The sequence below is a fragment of the Apis cerana genome, linkage group LG12 (genome assembly GCF_029169275.1).
Source record: "Apis cerana isolate GH-2021 linkage group LG12, AcerK_1.0, whole genome shotgun sequence".
Taxonomy (NCBI): domain Eukaryota; kingdom Metazoa; phylum Arthropoda; class Insecta; order Hymenoptera; family Apidae; genus Apis; species Apis cerana.
The window spans coordinates 2,974,991-2,997,626 of NC_083863.1; the positions used below are offsets into that span (position 1 = coordinate 2,974,991).

The following is a 22,636-nucleotide window of genomic DNA, read 5'->3' on the forward strand; positions in this document are numbered from 1 at the left end:
ATTAAATTAATAAATTAAAAAAATATCTAAATATAGGAAATATCTTTATAAATGATCAATATATTATTGATTAAAAGTAATTAATTATTATTATTAACTATTATTTTTTTTTATTGAAAATTCTTAAAATAATATTACTTGGAATGGTTTAATATTTATAATTATTAAAAAACTTTTAAACTGTTATTTTCGAACATAAAGAATCGTTAATAACAAAATATATTCTATTTTATTATAATGTTATATAATATGCATGTTACGTAAACACATATGTACATATTTGTACGTATTTGAATATTAATATAAAGAATTAAGAAATAGTTTTGTATTATAGTTATAATATAAAAGATAGATATAAGATAAATTCATATAGATGTAGAGTTTATATTACATTAAGAAAAAATTAAGTAATTACGCGATTATACACTTATACTTACGAATCGTATCACATTTGGCCATTCAAAGACAATGGCGATATTTTATTGTTGTTTTAGATGTACATTTCTATCATATTTTGTAAATATTACCATTTAATATCTGTATTTGCATAATTGGTAACATATGCATATAATACCCGTATAATAAGAGTATTGTTTTCCTTTCTTAGATTGAAACCAAAGTTTCATAATACTGTTCTTTTTCACTCAAAACTTCTTTTTTATTCTTCTTATCGTGTACTATGCATCGTTGCAAAATAAGACAAATTTCAAGATTCATTTATCCCATAAAAGAAATATTAAATACTTTAGTTTAAGTATTCATATTTTATTATTAATGAATATTAACTTTGATTTTCGTGCAATACCGTTTCGTTATTATTAATTTGAAAAGATATATTAGTTGGAATTTTTATTGTTGAAGACAAAACGTTGCTCACAGTATCTGCAATACTTTCTGTCACTTTATAGATTTTGTCAGTGAGTATTCGTTCGCTCATGTCATTTGAATAGATATGTTCGTGGGAATCCAGCTCGTGATTGTGATCATTTTCTTGATGATGTTCAGTATTATGATCATGCATATATGCATGATCATCATGTGAATGTGAATGAGAGTGAGAATGCGCGGCTGAAAAATAGAAAAAATAATTTTTTAGATGAATACTATTATTTTTTTATTTATTTGAATTTTATAATTATAGACAAGTTTTATTTATATTTAATAGATAGGTTTCATAATATAGTTATATATTAATATTTACAATTAAAAACAAATCAAGAATAATTTTATTTAATAATTTCAAAAATTGATAAATCTTATTAGAAGAAAAATAAAATTAAATTTACTAATAAATTTTCTGTGATTAAAAACAAATTTATAATTCTAAGAATAATTTTTTTAATAAAGAATAGTCGAATAAAGAAATTAATTTTTTGAATAAAGAATAAATAAAAATAAAAAGAATAAAATATTTTTTAGTATTTTTTATATGAAATATTAAATATCTATAAAAAATATATTTATTTTTAAATATTTAAAAGAAGATTTTTATTATAAAGAAAATTGTTCGATATTTAATGATATTTGAAATATCACATATATTCGTGAAAAGAACTTCCTACAATTTTTTTTCCATAAATAGCAATTATAAATTTGATAAATAGTCGAGAAAGCAGAAAGTTTGTTTGATTGTTCGTTGTCTCGGGTCATTGACATGGAGATGGAGAAAGTCAATACATTTAGTTTTTTTAAAGTATTGTTCTTCATAAACAATATTATTTGATTCTTTAGAATCATAATTAATCGTATAACATTTAAAATATATCGAAAAAAAAATTTTTTTTAAAGAGGCAAAAAAAAAAATTAAAATAACCAAAATTGTTATTAAAGCTGTTATCTCCTTCATTTAAAATAATTTTATGTAATATGAAAATTTTCAAATGAATCAGAAAAAAAGAGAAACAACAATATAATTTATAATGGCAAAAGATTAACATTAATGAAGTTTAATAAACAAGTTCAATGAATTATATACAAAATAGTCTATTATATTGTGCTTGTCTCTTATTAAATTAAAAGGGAATTTGTTATTTCATTTTGTCTAATATAATATAATTCATCGTTTCTACTATGAAATCAAATTGATATTTCTACAAAAAATTTGTTTTTGTTGTTGTTCTGAAGTTCTTATAAATTCTTGTCAAACCTAAATCTCTTAAATAATTTGTTATTAAAATGAATAGTAATATCGAATGATTTGAGTAAAAATTTTAAAACTAACTCATTATTTATATATATAAATCGGATTTTAAATCGATCTTTTTTAATTTTTCAAAAACATTATTATATTTATGCATATAAATTATTTATTAGTCGATAAAAATATATATGTGCATATTTTTGTGAAATTAATATTTGAGCATATTATAGTATACGAATCATAAAATATTCGATGAAAAATTATTGCAATAAATAAATTATTGCAAAGCAGAATTACATTTGTTCAACACTGTTATCAGAATCATTAGCCTAATTGCAATTGAAAGATATATCAATTTATATATGAATATTATTGTATGAAAGAAATAAAGATTGATGACAAATGAGAAAACTATATTCTATTTATGCAATCAATTTTCTTGAAATAATTTAAATCTATCTAGATTATTAGATTAAATAAGTCTTACAATCGTTGTTAAATTCAGATTATTGATTTATCTTAAATTTGATTATATTATTTATAAAAAATATTGAATAAGTAAATAAAATCTTTATATATATTAATTATATAAATATAATATATATAATAAATAAAATATAAAATAAAATATATAATATATTATAATATATAATAATCATCTATATCATTAATTAATTTTTTCTTTTTTAATGAAAAATTAAGTTTGATTAAAAAATAAAATTGAAAATAAATATTATATGATACAATTCGATTTCTTACAAATTTTATAATGACTTTTTGCTAAATTGATAGGAATAATTTTCATATATTATGAGAATACGAGGGTGGTGATTGCATCAAGGATGTACTGACAATAATTTTGCACTGATATTGATAATTTAAAAAAAAAAGATGAAAATCAAAATAATGACCATTATTATAAGCAATTAATAGGATGATAAAATAAATTTTTTTGTGTCTATTGAATAATACTAATAAAATATATCTTAGATAATTATAATTAGATAAATATAATAGAAATAAAATATATTTAGATTTTATCAATACTATTATCTACTAATTAATACTATTATTTTTTTAAAAATAAAGAAAATAATTATAATTTATTAAATTTATATAATTATATATTAGAAATAGCAAAAAAAATAGTAACTAGAATTTCATACTTTTATATTCTTAAAGAAATTTCTATCTCATTGAAATTTTTTTCAAGATAGATATTAAACTAAAAAAAAAGACAAAAGAAGATATAGAACAAAATATATAGATTTCTATTAGATATAAAAAGATAATGATTTCAGATGATAATAAACGAATATGTATAATTTTAACTTCGTTACTGATTAGAGATCAGAAAAGAAAAGTGGATATTTTTATATCGAATTATCATCTTACTATATTTTAATTTCGGATCATTAATCATTGATCAGAAAACACTCACTGGCAATTTGTAAACCCAACATCAGCATAAATCCGATAATTATGGCAGTTAATTGTAAAAGACCACTTTTCTCGTTAGCTCTCTCTCGTGCCAATACTTCGAAGAAAACCACGTACAGCAATGTTCCAGCGGCCATTCCTTGTAGTATTGTTGGAGTAGGTCCTAAATTCTCACTATCATTTTTAAAATGACCAAGAGCTAATCCAACACCAATACCAATTGGTGTTACCATAGAAAATATTGTTAGATATCCAAGAGTAGTCTTAGTAGAAGCACCAGCAACATAAAGCTCCATACCAACACAAAATGAGATCACTAATTTATGAGTAGCTATTGCAGCAGCCAGATAAATAACAGAACTAATAGAAGGTTCTAGACCTACAGCTAAACCTTCAAAAATTGCGTGAAAAGATAAAGCAAGAACTGTTAATAGTCCTTGTATTGATGTTTTTTTTTTTGTTATAGTCACGTGACTGTGTTCATGATGCTCCATTTTGGGATAATGATTCAACTCTACATCAGAAAAGTGTTTCACGTTGTTTTGTGAACTATGCTTTGAAGATAATTCTATAGGAGATGATAAAACAAATATTGCGGGTAACATTTTGTCTTGTTTGCTATCGTGAAATTCATCCAAATCGTTTTGGCGTTTGTTTAAATTATTTTCACTATCTTCTGAATCATTGTTATCTTCCTTCCATGTAGATCTGATTGTGGTGGATACTGTGGTAGTCGATCCAATTGTGGTTGATGTTGCACCTGTTTGATTATTACATCTACGCACAGATACTGTTCTATATAGCAGCGCTTCCGATGACTCGGGTTTTCCTGTCAGCGCTGCGTGTACCGCCTCCTCAACGAAGTAGACGAGAAAAAATCCGGCGCAAAATAGTAGCTCTGATAAACTTAGCGTGCCTAGAGTAGGTAGTTGACTGTTTGTTTGATGTCTTTCTACGCTAATTCGGACTTCTGGAGCTAGATGTAAGAATGTGGTGAAGAGAAGAACTCCTCCGCCAAAACAGAGCAGCAACGATGTTTGTAAACCCTGAAGATTATATGTTATATTTTCTAATTTGCCAAATATTTCGTGTCTTTTAAAACGATTTTATTCTTTCTATTTTCTTTTTTTCTTTGATTTTTATCATTGAGAAAAAGTTTAATTAAATAGAACTATTACCATTATATTTTATTTATTTAATATTATTGTTAATTTAGTTTGCGAAAATAAATTTTTTTTATAAAATCAAGAATTTTATCACAATAAGTCAATATGAGAAGAATAGGAAAAGTTGGCTTTTCAACAAAAATTCTCAATTGATAAAGTATAATTAATAAGATATATAAAGAAATAAATAAAATAATATAAAGTTATATATAAAGTTTATAATATATAATAAAATATAAATATAAATAATAATATTAATATATAAGTATAAAACATAATATATAATAAAGTATAAAATATAAGAAGAATACTATGAAGTATTACATATTTATTTATTTCGATATAGAAATAAAATTTAATATGGATTAATTTTTAAATAAATATTTCTATCAATTAAAGAATTATTAAATTCTTTTACAATTTAAAATTTTATCATTAAAATTTTGGTACTAAGAAATTGAAACGTACTTGTGAACTCGTTGCAGATCCAGAGATGACACTAGCGGATGAAGCGTTTGAAACTGATGTCGATGTACAAGTACTGGAATTACTGAAAATTCCACAATGTTGTTTTTTACGATGATTCATTCTGTAACGTCCGACAATCGGCGGTAGCATTCCCAGAAGTAAAGAACCAAAACCAAGACCAATCATTGCTCCTATCTTTGTTACTAATAAAAAAGTAGATGTAGTTGCTTCTTCCATTTTTATTTTTTGTTATATTTTAAAAGATAAATTTAAATTTTAAGAAGTTTTTATCTCAATTCCATATATTATCCGAAATAAATGGCTTATCAATAATCAGTCAATCTTGAGATTTCTCTTCTTTATTTTTATTTTTTCTTAATTATCATTTTACCACATCTCTTTTATCCAGTTAATATTTCATTTTCGATTTCTTCTTGACTCTTCTTTTAATTTGTCAAATGTTTCATCCAGACAATCAATCCAACGAAGTATTCACTTTGTCACTTAATACACGTATGAGCCACTGGTGAACGACATTTAATAATAAGACTAGATTATTTTAATAAAATATTAATGCAATATGTATAAATATAATCAAAGAATTAATTCTCACATATTATTTCAGATTTTTCATATTTTTTAAAAATATTTATATACTTTAAAAAAAATATATATATATATATATAAATATAAATTTATAATATAAAAATATATATTTATATATATATATATATATATATATAAATTATCGATCTTTAGTATGCAAAATTACATAGATGATTAAAATTAAAATAGAATTAAAATAATAAAATAAAATAGAATAAAAATAATTATATTTTAATGTATTTTATATATATATATATATATATAATACATTAATCTTTTTTTAGTCATATATATACTATATTATCAATATTAATTTCTTCAAAAATATGTGTAAAAAAACTTTTTAATAATCGTAAAATTTAAATTTAATTGCTTTGATAGTTTTAATGTTAATTTGTAATTTTATTTACCAACCTTTTCACTTTAACTTTATTAAACTATAATTTTATTAAAACTTTAATAAAATATAATTATAATCTGTATTAAAAATGAAACTTAAACACTTTAATGATAATGTAAAATTTCTGTGTAGAATAATATGTCTTAGATCCAAATTGTTGAAGAAATTACACTCTTACTATTGCAACACTACTTTTTGGTTGAAAAATGTGAACATTTCAATATATAGTTTTGAAATGACTATTTAATTGTTGATGATACCTTTTAAATATTTTTTTTTTTTAACCGTATATTTTATAATTGATAAGCTTGTGAGAAGATTTCTTATTTTTGAAAATCGCGAAAAGGATTTGAAAAAACTATATAAATGAACTTAATTAGAACAAATTACGTCCGTTCCATGCGGTACGACGGTAAATCGAATACTCAGGGCTGGTTGCCTACTCGGACTCATGATCCCCTCGCGTCTTACGTAGCTGTGCTGTTTCCTGCTCTCTTCCCCTTCCATTAGACATATTGCTTCCTACCAGACCGATGTTCGTTTCTCTCCTTTCCCCTTTTGTGTGACGATGTGTTGCTATTGCTGTAGTGTTGGTCGGTTACGTGCCAAAGTTAACGTGTATGTAAATGTTTCTCGCAGATGCATGAACTCAACGCGACTGTTTGGTGACCTGATAGCGAATATGACTTACAGATACTATATACTGACAATCGTGGAAGAGAATGAACGATTTGCAAGCATCGCGTGCTTAAAGTGTTGGGCTGAGCAATTATTATTTTCATTGATTGCTGGATCGATTCGTCGTGAGATTAGATATTCGATAATTTTAAAAAAATATATGGGCTATTAATACTACCAGTTTGAAGATGAAATTAATAAAAAAATTATTGATAAAATTTGACATATTCTATAATGAATATATTACTTTGTATATGAGAAATGATTGAGAATTGTTTATTGTAATTTTATTTGCAAATTTTATTTATATTTTTAAATTAGAAAATTATTAAAAATAGAAAAAAATAGAAATTAAGAATATGAGTTATGAGTATATATTTTTTATGTTAACTTAATAATTTATTTAATTATAAGTAATATAATTTAATTTAAAAATTTGAAATTAAGTTGGTAATTAAAAATAAATATATATGTTGCATAAAAATAAATATATATGTTTTTTTATTCCTTTAGTTTGGCTTTTTTAAGTGTAACTTATATTAAATTATTTTTAATTCGGAATTTGTAGCATAAATATCCATGTTATATCATGAATAACCATGAATGTAATACACTGGATAAATATTTAAAATTTTTCAAAGACATTTCCAATTATATAAATACTATAATAATAAAACTTAAATTATTGAAACACGATATAAAATAAGCTTTTGTTCTGCTGTGAGTTAGTCTTAAAATTATTTTTTCAAATAATTTTTGACATATTTATTATATTTATATTTTTATTAATTGAATATATATTTTTAAGAGTTTAAGTTACTCACATATTATTTTATTACAATTGTCATTTTCATAATTTTTTTTATAAGTTACATTAGCGAAATAAACTTGATTTATTGATTAAATCAATAAAGTTTATTCAAATGTATATTAAATAATAATTATTACTATTGGTAGTTTCATTTTTGATTGTTCAAATAATTATTCAAATATAATTTCGAAAAAAATTAATTTTAACGTGGAATTTTTTTTTATTTTAATCTAACTGTATTTTTTTCAAACAAACGGTAATTTTTGCACATTTAATTATAAATTATTATGATTGCTTATGCTTTGTTGTGTAAGAAATATTTATTTTATTTTCTTAGTTTCTCTAATCATAAATTAATGTTTATAAAGAAGATTTTGATTACTGGATTGAATTTAATTACATTCAAATATTTCTCGCATTATTAAGACAAATATCTATGCGATACTTTATAACGCTAACAATAATTTCATATTTAACTATATATATATATATATATATATATATATATATATCATATATAATAGACTATTTATATTAGAATTAATAGAATAACATTTTTATATTTATAAGAGCATAAGAGTATATCTTATAAATATTTTTAAATATTAATTTTTATTTGAAAATAAATTTTGTACTTACTTAGCAACTGTAATCCAAACATTAAGATGAATCCACATAGAATCGATAAATATTGATTGAGTCCACTTCTATGTTCTTGAAGAATTTCGAAAAATACTACATACAATAAAGTACCAGAAGCCAAACCCTATATTAATTATATATAAATATATATTAAATATATATATATTATATAATAATAATATATATGTAATAAATATATATATATATGTAGTATATATATAATGTATATATATCATATAATAATAATATATAAATAATATAAACTATATATAAAATAATATATACTATATATATATTTTTTACTATCATATATATAATAATATATAAATTATTTTTATTTTCTATATTTATTTAAATATATTTATTTACTTACTAAGAAAAAATATAAAAATATTTTTATATATATACCTGCAATAATACTGGTAATATGCCACTGGCGGCGGCACTTTCGCCACCAACTAGAAAAATTCCTATAGCAATTCCTAGAGGAGAAACAATTGCAAATGTGCAAATATAGATTATCGAAAGATATCGTCTAGTATTATAAGTAATTAATTCTACACCGATACAAAATGCTATTACGAATTTGTGAGCCGCTACTGCTGCAAACATGTACCTGAAAACAAAAAATGAAAACGAAATTATTTTTATTAAAATATATTATTATAAATTTTTGTTTTTATAAATCTTTATCTTGTAAATGTTAAATATGTTATTTATGAATTGATATTCATTAACTATTATCTATTATGATTTACAATTTTTAAATAAAGAAAACAGATTATTTATTTTATTAATTTTTGCGATGTCATTTTTGATTTATTCATCTTAGTGATAGTGATAATTATATTGATGATTATTAAATAAAAAAAAATTAGAAGTTTGAATGTATTAAATTATTTTTAATTAAATCTAAAAGTTAATTTTTAAATTAAAACATTATTAACATTTGTACAGCAATATAATGTATTGTATAATTAATGATTCAAATAGATCTGTTTTAAACATTTTTTTTGAAATTTTTGGTTTAGATTTTTTGTTAATTTTCTTTTTAATTTAAATAAAAATAAAAATAAAGATTTTTAAATATTGCAAATTTTAATATTTTATTTTATTTGTATTTCATTGTTTATTAAAAAACAAACATACCAAACATAAGAGGCTGAACTTTCTAATCCAATGGCAAGTCCTTCAAATAGTTCATGTACAGATAAACTCAAAACAATTAATAATCCTCTTAATGAACTTATGACAAAGTCATGTTTCTCATCTATTATGACTGGCAAGTGATGCGAATGACCATGACCGTTACTACAACATATATATTTTCGTTCTATGTAATTTGAAATAAAATAATTGTTAGATATTTCTTACTTACTAATGTGAATGTTCACTAACAAAATTCGGCAAAGTTTCTCCATTTTCGACTAATTCATTGGTACTCCTGCTAACATCTTTCTTTGAAAATTCTTTCCTGTATGTTTTTTTCTTCCGCAAATATGAATGTACTGATTCTTCGACCAAATACATAATAAAAAAACTAAGAAATATATAACATATATAATATTAAATTTTTATTTATATATTATTTTTATAAATCTTTCTTTTAAATGTAATAAAAATAAATAAATTAATTTTATTTTATTCACCCAATACAAGTAAGCATTTCGGATAAAGAAAAACTAAATTCTGGAAGTTTTCCTTCTTCTGTAAGATGTTCTAATCCTTCCTTTACTTCGGGTAATAAATGAAGAAACATTGTGCAAAAAAGAACACCACCACCAAATCCAAGAAGAAAGCTTACTAATTTTGTTGACCTACAACAAAAGAAAATTAATCTTTAATACTAACTTATCAATTCATTTTTTCGGTTTTTATTTCATTTATGCTTTTATATTTATATATAAAATTATTTCATAGAATTTTTTTACTAATACTTTAATAAACATTATAATACATATTATGTTATAATCAAATTGATAAAATTTCGAAGTTTTAAATGTTTATTTTTCATAAATAATATTTCACATTTGTTTTATCTTTTTAATTTTTTTTTATTTTGATTAGGATTTATATTTACAACAAAGAAATATAAATAAACAATTTGAATTAACTTAATTATTAATAAATAAAAGAAATTAAAATAAAAATTAAAATAAAAAAATTTTTATCATAATTTATTATTATGTTAATACCTAGGATTCTCAGCATTGGAAATATTCCATTTTAAGCACTTTGCCATTTGCATAGGTAAAATACCCATGCAAGTGCTTACTGTGCATAAGATAATCATTGTGATTCCTTTTGCAATTAATACATCTGACATATTTTCATCATTGTGATAATGTTTTTCATATTCTTCATCATGCGGATGGAAAGTTGTTGTCAATGTTTGAATAAATGAGTTATTTTCTAACAGAGACATGGTTTTCCTTTATCGACAATCGAGATTCTAAAAATTAAATATAATTTACTATGCTGAATGAAAGTTAAAATTTTAATTAAATTAATTTTTACTGTGGACCAATTTTTCATATTTTATGATATCAATTATAATTTAAATTTAAAAAATTTTAAAATTATAAAGAATTTTTATACATAAAAAATATTAATGCATAAAGTGGAATATAGAATTCCTCTAAAGAATAAATTTTAGACAACAAAACAATGAAAAAAATTTATATACATATATGCATACACATGTCTGATAAGACACTTAATTAATTAACAAGTTATAAGTATTTTAAGTTTATATTAAATAGAGTGCAAAAACTCAGCTGGATGCGCGACAATATTGTATTGTAATGTCTCTTGTATAGCAGAGCTTTTCAATGAAAGTAAATATATTGATATTTTTTTATACACAATTGATTATTTTAAATGAATTTCAGTATAATGTAATATAATGTACGTATTATGTAATTCTTTATTTAACAAAAATTTACCTCGAATAAATTTTAGCAAATTCTAGAATATTAATACTTTATTTATAAGTAATTGTTATATATATTTACAAATATATTATTTAAATTTTATTGTATAGTATTCAATTTGCCTATTTAGCAAAATCCATAGAAACGAGTCAAAACATAAAATTTCAGATTAAAAAAAATTGAATGTATTTTTCTACACATAAACTTGCTTATCTTCATATGTACAGAAAAGTCACTAATAATACTCAATCAATTTAAAATTCATCAATCAATTGAAGTATCAATTGAAAAATCTTTGTGTTTATTTTATTTGAATTCAATGTTTTTTATTTTGATATGAAATTATTAAATAAAAAAAAATAATAATCGATATAGTTCAATATCTATATTTTATCATATCATATTAATATATCTATAAATTTTAAATCTCTTCACTAAAAAAATCGTGTAAGCATTGCATTTTTTTTTTTATGTTATGTTATTACATATTAAATATTTTTTTTATACACTATTCATATTTCTTTGAACAAAATTATTTTGATTATTATTTTTTATTGTATCATTTAATTTTATATGAAAATTATTTAATTAAAATTTTATTTTAAATAAATATTTAAATTTAATATTTAAATTTATATATTATTTCATCAAACTTTAAACTTGATTCCGTAATACAACAATATATTACTGAAATTGTTAGCATTGCTAACAATTAAATGCTGATGAACGTTAGGAAAAAAGATTTGATAGAAAAAAAAAATGAGATAGTAAAATCGAATATTATTTTTGTATATAAAATATAAAAATACTTAAGTCAATAATCTTTTCTATTACTAAAATAGTTGCCTTGTTCTGAATTCTGATTGTTTGTAATGTTTGTGTAATGTATATCAGAAATAAAAGTATAAAAAAGTATGAAATTAGTAAATATATATAGATGTAATATATGTATTCGAACATGCATAAAAAAAACAATTGCGATATGTATGCATTTTTTATGAACATTAATATGTAATATTGATTCATATTATTAAAAGTAATATCCAAATCGACTATTATTTCTTTCTTACATAAGAATAAGAAATATCGAATGCAAATGAAATAAAGATAAAAATTTGTCAGTAATTTGATTGAATGTTTAATAATCTGAAATTTAAAATTTAATGCTACAAGTATTATTATTTCAAGTATTATTATTATTTCGGATTTTCTTGTACATGTGAAAATAACTAAAAAAGCAATTGTGCATATAAAAACACAACCTTTTTAATTTAATATTTTATAAAAATGTATTTTGATTTGCTTCTATAGATTTCGATAAATACAAAATACAATGATTCATCTATGATTTTAAATAAAATAATTTGTAATCATTCTGTAACTTCAAATATTAATAGAATTTACTATAATAACTTTGCTATAATAAACTCCTGAGTAAGTCCTACCTAAGTTTTTGTTAAATAAGAAATATATAGACTTCAATTTGCATAATTAAAATTTTTTTTTAAACGATATAAAAATGTTGAATATTTGTATTACACGATATTAATATACATTGTATATTATTTTATATTGAAATTCATTTAAAATAATCAATTGTATATAAAAAAATATCAATGTACTTTTTTTGATTCTGCTATTGCAATACAATGTTATCATGCAGCTGAGCGTTCTTTCTGTTTCACCATCTCACTTTATCTAATACAAATTTAAAATGCTTATAATTAATTAAGCTTTATCATATATGTGTATGAATTTTTTTCATCGTTTTGTGTGTCTAGAATCTATCCTCTACATTTTTATGAATAAATTATAAATATATATATATATATATATATATATATATATATATATATATATATATATATGATTATATGATTTATATGAATTATATGATTTTTTTATATTGATAAAATTTTACTCCATAACATTTTTAAAAATAAAAAATATGTATATCTTTTTATATTTGCAAATTTAAAGTTGGAGGTTCAAGTTTTTTACGATTATAAATAAAAATAAATTTTTGGAGGTTCAAGTTTTTTACGATTATAAATAAAAATAAATTTTTTATTTTTTAAAAAAATGATATTAATACAATATTTTATTGTTAAAATTAAAATTTTGACAATCAACAATTATACAAATAAATTGTGAATAATATTAATGTAATAGCATTATTCATCAAATATTCCAAAATTTACTTTAATTAATTTATCTATATTGTTTATATATAATATATTGAATTCATATTATTTACAAAACTTATTAAATTCTATAATTTTAATTAAGACGAATTTTATAAAGTATATAAATGTTTTTATTTCAAAAACATTTAAATATAAAAAATAAATATATATATTTATTCTCTTTAAAAAAAATAAATAATGATTTTAATTATTTTATATTCATTATTACAATAAATTATATACGTATATTAATTTATATTGATTATATATGTAATATACAATAGTTATTGATAAACATATAATAATAATAAATTATAATATAATAATTAACATATAATATAATAATAATAAATTAATTTTTAATAATAATAATAAATCAAAATTTAATATTAAAATTAAGTATAAAAGTTAAATATAAAGATTCGAATTAAACACATATTATTTGAAATTGATGTTAATATTTAATATTAATATAAAAATTTCATAATTCAAATGGCCATATAAAATGTTGCATACTTCAAATTAAACTGAATTTTAGATAATAGATTTAACACGTGTAATAATTTTAATAAAAAAGTACATTTTTTAATACCAAAAAATATTTTAAATTAACGAAATTTTTTTTTATTTTTTTTTTATAAAAGGAGAATATCATTATTTTAACGAATTTTTATATGTTCTATCATTTTATATAAAATAATTATATAAAGCAATTTGTCATTTATTAATTAATATATATTAAAAAATTATAAATATAATGGAAAAATTATTTTATTGATTTGATTGATCAATTTATTGAATTAAATTATATTGAACTAAAATCAACTTCAATTATACTTTAATATTAAGATAAAGTATACTTCATGTTTTTTTTTTATCTTAAACTTTTTATATAAAAATTCTATCATATAATATTTCTGATCATATAATTAAAAAAATATTAAAAATAATTATTATAATTATAACGAATATTTTATACTTTATACTATTTAACTTTATTTTATATTATTTAACTAGAATAATAAAATAGTTCTATAAAATTGTTTTTATCTGCTCACCATTTGAATAAGTTTGAAGGTAACGGCATTAATGTCGACACCTGTTCGTTTAGTTATCTGTTCATTCAACTGAAAGCATTTCAGATGTTTCGTATAATTATAAAAGGAGACGCACTACTAACCATCTTTTTCAATGAATTGTATATATGTATATCTATATACATACATATAGATAGCGCGCAATACCGAATTGGTTTTCTATTCGAATCGTAATATTATTGGTTATGATAACATTTACAATGAAGTCCTAATCAGAACTAACTCTTGATATCTCTTTACCTTTTTGAAAAAGTAAAAACTTTTAAACTTAAGTAGTTAAAGGTTCGTAAAAATAATATTAGCAATTTTTTAAATAACTGATATCAATTCAATTTAGAATATTTTATATGAATATCCAGTTTAATGTAACTTTATATTTTATTATAATTTATTTGTTATTGGATTTAGATATATACATACACACAAAGACTATTATTGACAAATATTTGTCGATAAAGATTATTATCGTCATTAGAAGACTTATATTATTCTTATTCAATATCTCTCTGGATAAAAACATAACAATTTTTGATATATTCTTATATATATATATATATATATATATATATATATATATATATATATATATATATATATATTAACATAGATGCAAACATATCTAATATTAAAATACTTTATGTATGAATCTTTTATTATATTTTTATATATCACTTATATAAGTCACATATATGTGAATTATCATTATAACTTGAATATAAGATATTTATATGGAACATATTAAATATATTTGGAAGATCAATTCTAAAAATTAAAACAAATACAAAAGTTTGGAATATCTATGTCGATTAAGATTTATTTATTAAATCATAAACAATTGAAATTTATGTTAGATGAATCGAAACGGAAAGAGAGTAAGATTGTTTTGTCTGCATTATATGGCTATTACGCTATTTATTTAAATTGAATTTAAAATGTTTATGATTCAATAAATAAGTTTCAACAAATAAGTGATATTTTTGTCATAATAACTTTTTATTTTTTTTGGTCTCTTAAAGTCTCTTATCTCATGAATATATTAATACTCTGTAACATAATAACCATGATTTACATATATAGTTATTAAATTTATCTACATATAATTATAAAATTGAAATTTTTTGAAAAAATATAATAGAAAGAATATACTGTGCTTAGAGGAATTCACTTTCAACTAAAAGCATGGAATCATTATTAAATATAAAAACAAAAGAATAAAACAAAGAAAGCTTAGAATAAATAATATTATGAATACAGTGAAAGTATGTCCGTTCTTTAGTAAAACAAAGAGAGAAGAAATAACTTTTCAGTTTACTCAAGGTAAACTACATAGTTTCTCGAGGTCATCGTGATTAATAAATTGTAACCTTTCTTTTTTCAGTTTGTTTAGAGCAATCTTTCTTCAAATGTGATATTGAAAAAATAAAATTAAGGATAACAATGTTAACTCTTAATATCTAATTTTTAATATTACTATATTAAAATAGTATTATAAATTTTATATTGTAGAAAATTATTATAATTTTAGAAGTTTATATAAATAATTTTAAGAATTTATCGAATTGAATTGTTTTCGATTATTTTATTTGTTTACCTTTCAATACCTAATAATAAAACCTTCTATAATTATTTTAATTTAGTAAATATTAAAAAATTTATAGGAGTTTTAATAAAAATGTGTTTCTATAATTAAATATATATATAAATTTATGTAATTCATCTTAAAAAGAAAGAAAAAAAAACTTTCTGAAGTGTTATTATTTATAATATCAAATAATTAGTTGATGTAAATGTATTTGCAAGTCGATTATTTTTTATTTATTTTATTTATCGATATTTATTTTTTTATTCACATATGTATATCTTTCATTTTTTAATTTCTATTATATATTGACTTTTTATTTTAATGTATAATAATTATCATCAAATATCATATCAATATGTAATAATTATTTTTAAATATTAGAAATATTCTTCTTATCTTATTTAACTGATAATAGCATAATATGAATTAAATTGCCTAAATACAGATATTCAGATAAAATTAACAAAAATAACAATATAATCGATAAACATGAATTCGCAAATTACATTATATTAAATAAGAAATTTTAAATAAAGTAAATATAAAATTGGTTATAGTTACAAATTTTTGAGATGATATAATGCACATTAATTAAAAAATTTGTCAAATCTTTGAAAAGATATACGTTTCGATGATTAAAGAATCACTGGCTGGCTAGTAGTGTCCACCAGCTGTCCGCACATTCGTGAAACCAGTTTTAGCTGGCATAATGATCCGAAAAGCCGACAGAAACTATAAAAAGTTCCTTCATTTTATTCCATAGTTTGTAGATGTATACACAATGATTCTTTCTCATAGAAAATTCCATTTCATAGAACATAGATTATTATTTCGCAATCAAATAACTCATTAGTTCTTCAATCATAATAAAGATTTGTATACAAAATAAAAATAGAAGATTCTTAAATTTTTTTTCAAGTGTTTGTAACTTTGGATAGATTATTAAAAAATTTATTATTTAACAATTAATTAAATTATAATATTCATTGTTTAATTAAATTAATTAAATTTATCATAACATACATGGTTTTTTTCTTTAAATCATTTGAAAAATATAAAATAATAGTATATTCAGATATAAATGATATATTAATAGTACATTAATTGATCGTAAATACGAAAAACGTATATATATAATTGCAAAAGAGAAAAAATGAAAAAATGATATTTATGTTGTAATTTAAGACATTGAAGTAGTAATTTGTTACTTGATGCTATTTTTTATTATATAGTTATAATATATATATATAATTATATTTTTATTATATAGTTAATATTTTTTATTATAGTCATATTATGTACATAATGTATTGAATGACAAATTTGAAACATATCATTATATATTTTGATCATTTTTGATTGAAATTTGAAGAATTTTACAAATTTTTTAAAATTATCATATAATTTTATATATAAATCATTATTTCTCCTCATTAATTTTAAATAAAATTTTATTTAAAATAAATTTATAATATGATCTTTAATTTAATTTTTTTTTTAATCCTAACATATGATTAATAAAAATCAATTTTATTTTGTAATTACAATTTATTTTTATTTTAAACATAATATATAACCGATAACTTATAAACAGAAGTTTTTGTATTATGAAAATATATATATACTATAATGCATGGAATATATGAATAATAATTTTAAATAATTAATTATTTTTAATTAATTATTATTATATTATTAACTATGTTATGGAAAATTATTATTTACAAGAAACATTATTTAACTAATAAAAGAATCAGATTTTTTTTACTTAAAAAAGAATATGATTTGGCTGAGAAATCAAAGATGGAAAGAAAAAAAAAAAGAAAAACGAGGAAAATGTGTATTCAAAATTAATTTCATATTTTTATGGTGCTAGACAAAATGAACGCCAAATAATTTGATATTTTTAAATCATATTAATAATTAAATAAAAAAATATATATTTTACATATCTACACATAATTACTCATAAAAATATTCAGATATTAACGTATGCTTAATCTTAACGATTTATATCTTTGTTAATTATGCAATTCTTAAATTTTTGATTCTTGTGATTCTTGTTGAATGAATCTTTTTAATAGAGTATTTATTATACTTTAAAAAATTTATTTATATTAACTTGATATAATAAAATAATGTTAAAAACTAAATAAAATCACAATAATTTTTTATGTTACAAAAATAAAAATTTGGATATTTTAAAAATATATAATAAAATAATTAAAATAACAATTTTTTTTATAAATATTAGAGATTGATTTTGATATCTATTTAAATTTATAATACATTTTAAACCTAAAATTTTTTATTAATAATATATTTGATATTTTTTTTATTTTTAACAAATTTTTCTTTAATATGTATTGTTTTATGTATTGTTTTTTATGTATTTTTATTTATTATTATTTATTTATTTATATTTAATTATTTATATTCATGCAACTGCATAATATTAATTTAATTTGATAAATTTAAATTTTCAATGTGTCTCAATATTCTTGCAAAAATAAAAATACATTTCTCTTCGATTTTTCCAATAATAGGAAACTGAATAGAAAAATTCATTTGACTTAAATAAAAAAAAAATTAAAGAAAAATAAAATCATTTAATTTTTATTATTATGATTGCAAAATTTTAGAAATCATCAAATGTTATATATAACTAAAATGTTGTAAAAATGTTGTAAATGTTAAAGTATTACATACAATCTCTCAAAAAATTCAAAAAACTATAAGAAAAAAATAATAAATTTGATTTGCTTATAATAAAAGCTCTTATTGATATATAGAGATTATTATATGTGAGAATAAGTAAAAATGTAGAATAAAATTTTATTATTCAAATCTTTGTTTTGAAAAATTAAACATATATAAAAAATTGTATAATTAATAATTATTAAAATTTGCATTTTCGAACGAATTAATTTTTGAACGAAATAAAATTAATTCTGTATTTTTGGTTATTTTTATGTCAAATAACTTCCTATCGATAATTCATTCAATATCAATATTCAATTAAATTAGCAAAATTTCATTTGCAGTTAAAAAATTTTTAAATTCAATTCTTTCAAAAACAAAATCTATGACGAAGAAATTTTATTCCACTTTTTTTTTTATTTTTTTATAAGAAATTATTCTATATCTAGTTATATTTATATGTTATTTGAACCCGGTATAAGATAAATAGAATAGATTAGATATATTTTTCTTTTAACTATATAAAATATTTAAATATATCAATTGTTCTATCATTTTATTTGGCACTGTATAAAATAAATTATAATAAATAAATGATAATAAATCAATGATAACATTAATAAAATCAGAACAATGTATAATTATTTATTATAATGTAATGTATTGATATTTATAACAATTAATAATATAATTAATTATAATATTTATAATAATTTTCAGAGAATTTAAAAAGTAATTGAAGTAATAATAATTTTCAAAATGATTGTAATGAATACTGCTTCTTTTATATCTTTATTAGTGAGATATAACTTAGCAACTTTGAAACAAAATACGGTTTATGTTTCAAAGATAACATTGTCTCTTTTGATAATATAATTTTTCTAATTTTTTTTTCAAATTATTATCTATAATTAAGTTATTATCATTTATTTATTATATATAATGTATATATATAATGTTTTTTTTTATATAATAAAGATTTTAAAAACCATTTTATTATTCTTTTTCTCTTATATTTTTCTATCTTTTTTTCTTTTTTTTTTTATTTTTATTGATTATTTTTCTTAAAATTATTTTTGATAGTAATTTATATTTTCATGATTTTTGTAATATATATTTTCGATTTATATAAAAAAATTTGTACAAATTTGTAATCAATTGTAATGTTCTTTGATATTTATTTAGTGTTCATAGATATTTATTCGATTCAAAGTAAACTATATGTATATAAACTATGTATATATAAATAATAAGATTTCGTAAACAAAATTCTTACGTTAAAAGAAATATTGTAATAACATTAAACATAATCAATAATTATTTTTTTCTTACTTTTTTTAAAATTGAACTATTCAAAATTTGCAATATTGTTAAATTTTATTATTTATACATTGATAAATTTCAATGAAAATACGTTGAATTAATTAATACCATTGTTTGCAATGGTTCGCAAGATATTTTATATCAAATAGAAAAATTTCAATAATTGTAATTAATAAGTTTTCAGACACATTTGCTAACATAAACTTTATTATTATTTTTAGACGAAAAGTAAAAATGTTGTGATGTAATATATTTTATTTTTTAAGTGAATTAAATATTTTTGTTTTTTTAAAGAATCTAAAAATCATGCAGTTTATATGAGTACTTATATATAACAATTTAATGTGACATTCATAGCATTACAGTATCAATGATTGAAAAACAAGATATATAATTAGTCAAAAGTGTACAAAGTTGTATAAATTTAGAAAAAAATATTTTTAAATTATTTTCTTTTAAAGTAAAAAAAATATTATTCTATTAGTAATAGCATAGTTTTTTATCGGTTTTTTATCGCTTTATCGGTTTCACAGAAAATATATCTATCTATATATGAATCTATTAAACAGAATTAGATTTCAAATATATATGTATAATTAAATCAATTGTATCATTAGTAATTCTTTATCTTTCAAAATAATAATTTTTGGTAATAGATAATAAAATTTATATACTTGTTAAGAATTTTTAGATTAATTATAAAATTGTTAAAGATAGATATAAAAAATAAAACTCTAGATTCTAATATGTGTATAAAAAATATTTTATGAAACATATTAATAAATAAATTTTTTGATTTAATATATTTAATGAAATGACAATTAATAAATTATTATTTATTAGAAATTAACCTTAAATTAAATGTTTCATTCATATTTATAAACAAAATATTCAATAAAAATTGATTATTATAAAGATTATTAATTCGAAATCACATATAAGTCTACATAATAGTGTCTACATAGTAACTATTTAATATTTTTATATTTTATCAAAAAATTATTTCATCAATAAATTCTTATTTATTATAAAAGGATTACACAAAGTAAGCATATGTACATATGTATATTACGATATTGATCAGAAACAAAACAATAAAAATAAATCATATAATGTATTATTTTATCGATTAATTTTAATATAAACTTACTAGTATTTATTATATATATATATCATTATCCTAGATAATTGATAAACAATTTTCACAGGTAAACAAATTAACAAACTTTAAATTAACACTATAGAGAACGGCGTAAATGGCAGTTGCAATGGTTGCGACGAATCACGGCATACTAACTAACAAGTTGGATGAGTGAATGAAGAATAGCAAGTAATATATGGGAGAGAGTAAGCAGAGAGGCGACAGAGGTAACTTTCATACCTGTTTATCGGGATTCCCTGACTACGCCTTCCTTCTCGATCTGGGGATTCCAGAATGTATATTTAATCGTCGATTCTCTTAATCACACATACAGATATGCTGCATTCATAAATAATCTAATATACGTGTAGCATCTATTTAATGATTATCTAAATCAAATGGAAAGAAAAGAAAATTTTTTCATCTTTTTGATAATCTAATCAATTAAATTTAATAGAAATTTAAATGATTAAAAATTAATTATTTAAAGTATTAAATAACTGAATTTGTAACTGAATTTAAAAAACAGTTTAATTTTGTTTTTTTTTAAATAATAAATAATGAAACTTAAACTTGTTTAATTTAATAAATTTTTTAAAAAATAATTTATATGTAAGAAATAAGTAAGAATAAAGTAAAAATAAAATAAGAATAAAGTAAGAATAAAGTAATAAATTTGGAATTATAGAAGATTTCTTTACAATGGTTTACAAAGTTATTTATAATAGAAGTTTCGTTGGCAATTTAGATTTGTGAGTGGCGATACTACTTTGCTAATAGTTGACTCAGATTATTTTTTTTTTTACATATATGTATGCAATTTTGTTAGATAGGATAAGTACGAATTATTAACACCTAGAAGAAAATATTATATATATATTTTTATGATATCATATATACTTTGTACGATGAGAAAGAAAAAAATAACTTCATTAATTTTATTTTTTATTTTATAAATGTTAATATATTTTATTGACTTTTGTATATATTTTATAATAATTTCAATAATAACATATTTACATTTATTTATATAGATAATATTATTAAAATTTTTACAAATTTATGATATATGACAAAGTTTAAAGTTTTTAATTATTTACCATTTCAAATTTTCAAATTTTTTAAATATAATTATATATATATGTTCCAATTATTGTTAATATATTTATAGGAAGATACAATTGAACAAATGATTTTACAAAAAATAATATACATGAAAAAAATAATATATATTGAGTATAATTTATTTATTTGAGATTTTGTTTTTGATTAAAACAATTCGAAAAATATAATTAAAATTGGCTATTTTCTAACTAGAATTAA

The 22,636-nt window shown here is 19.4% G+C and overlaps 1 protein-coding gene across 7 annotated transcripts; it reads right to left on the bottom strand.

The window, feature by feature from the left end:
* Positions 1–360: 360 nt before the first annotated feature.
* On the bottom strand, positions 361–21,684 carry LOC107993263 (uncharacterized). Of its 7 annotated transcripts, none has more exons than XM_062083324.1 (10): positions 21,554–21,643; positions 10,547–10,803; positions 10,001–10,168; positions 9,730–9,891; positions 9,501–9,662; positions 8,760–8,967; positions 8,349–8,475; positions 5,215–5,417; positions 3,582–4,626; positions 361–1,068 (listed from the first exon to the last, which is right to left on the bottom strand). In XM_062083324.1, the coding sequence occupies exons 2-10, from the start codon at positions 10,774–10,776 to the stop codon at positions 782–784; spliced, it is 2,592 nt and encodes an 863-aa protein (XP_061939308.1). In that variant the 5' UTR covers positions 10,777–10,803; positions 21,554–21,643; the 3' UTR covers positions 361–781. The 7 variants fall into 7 exon arrangements, with proteins under 7 accessions (XP_061939308.1, XP_061939309.1, XP_061939306.1 ...); XM_062083325.1 differs by lacking the exons at positions 10,547–10,803; positions 21,554–21,643 and adding exons at positions 14,529–14,597; positions 21,323–21,496; XM_062083322.1 differs by lacking the exon at positions 21,554–21,643 and adding an exon at positions 21,323–21,495.
* Positions 21,685–22,636: the final 952 nt, after the last annotated feature.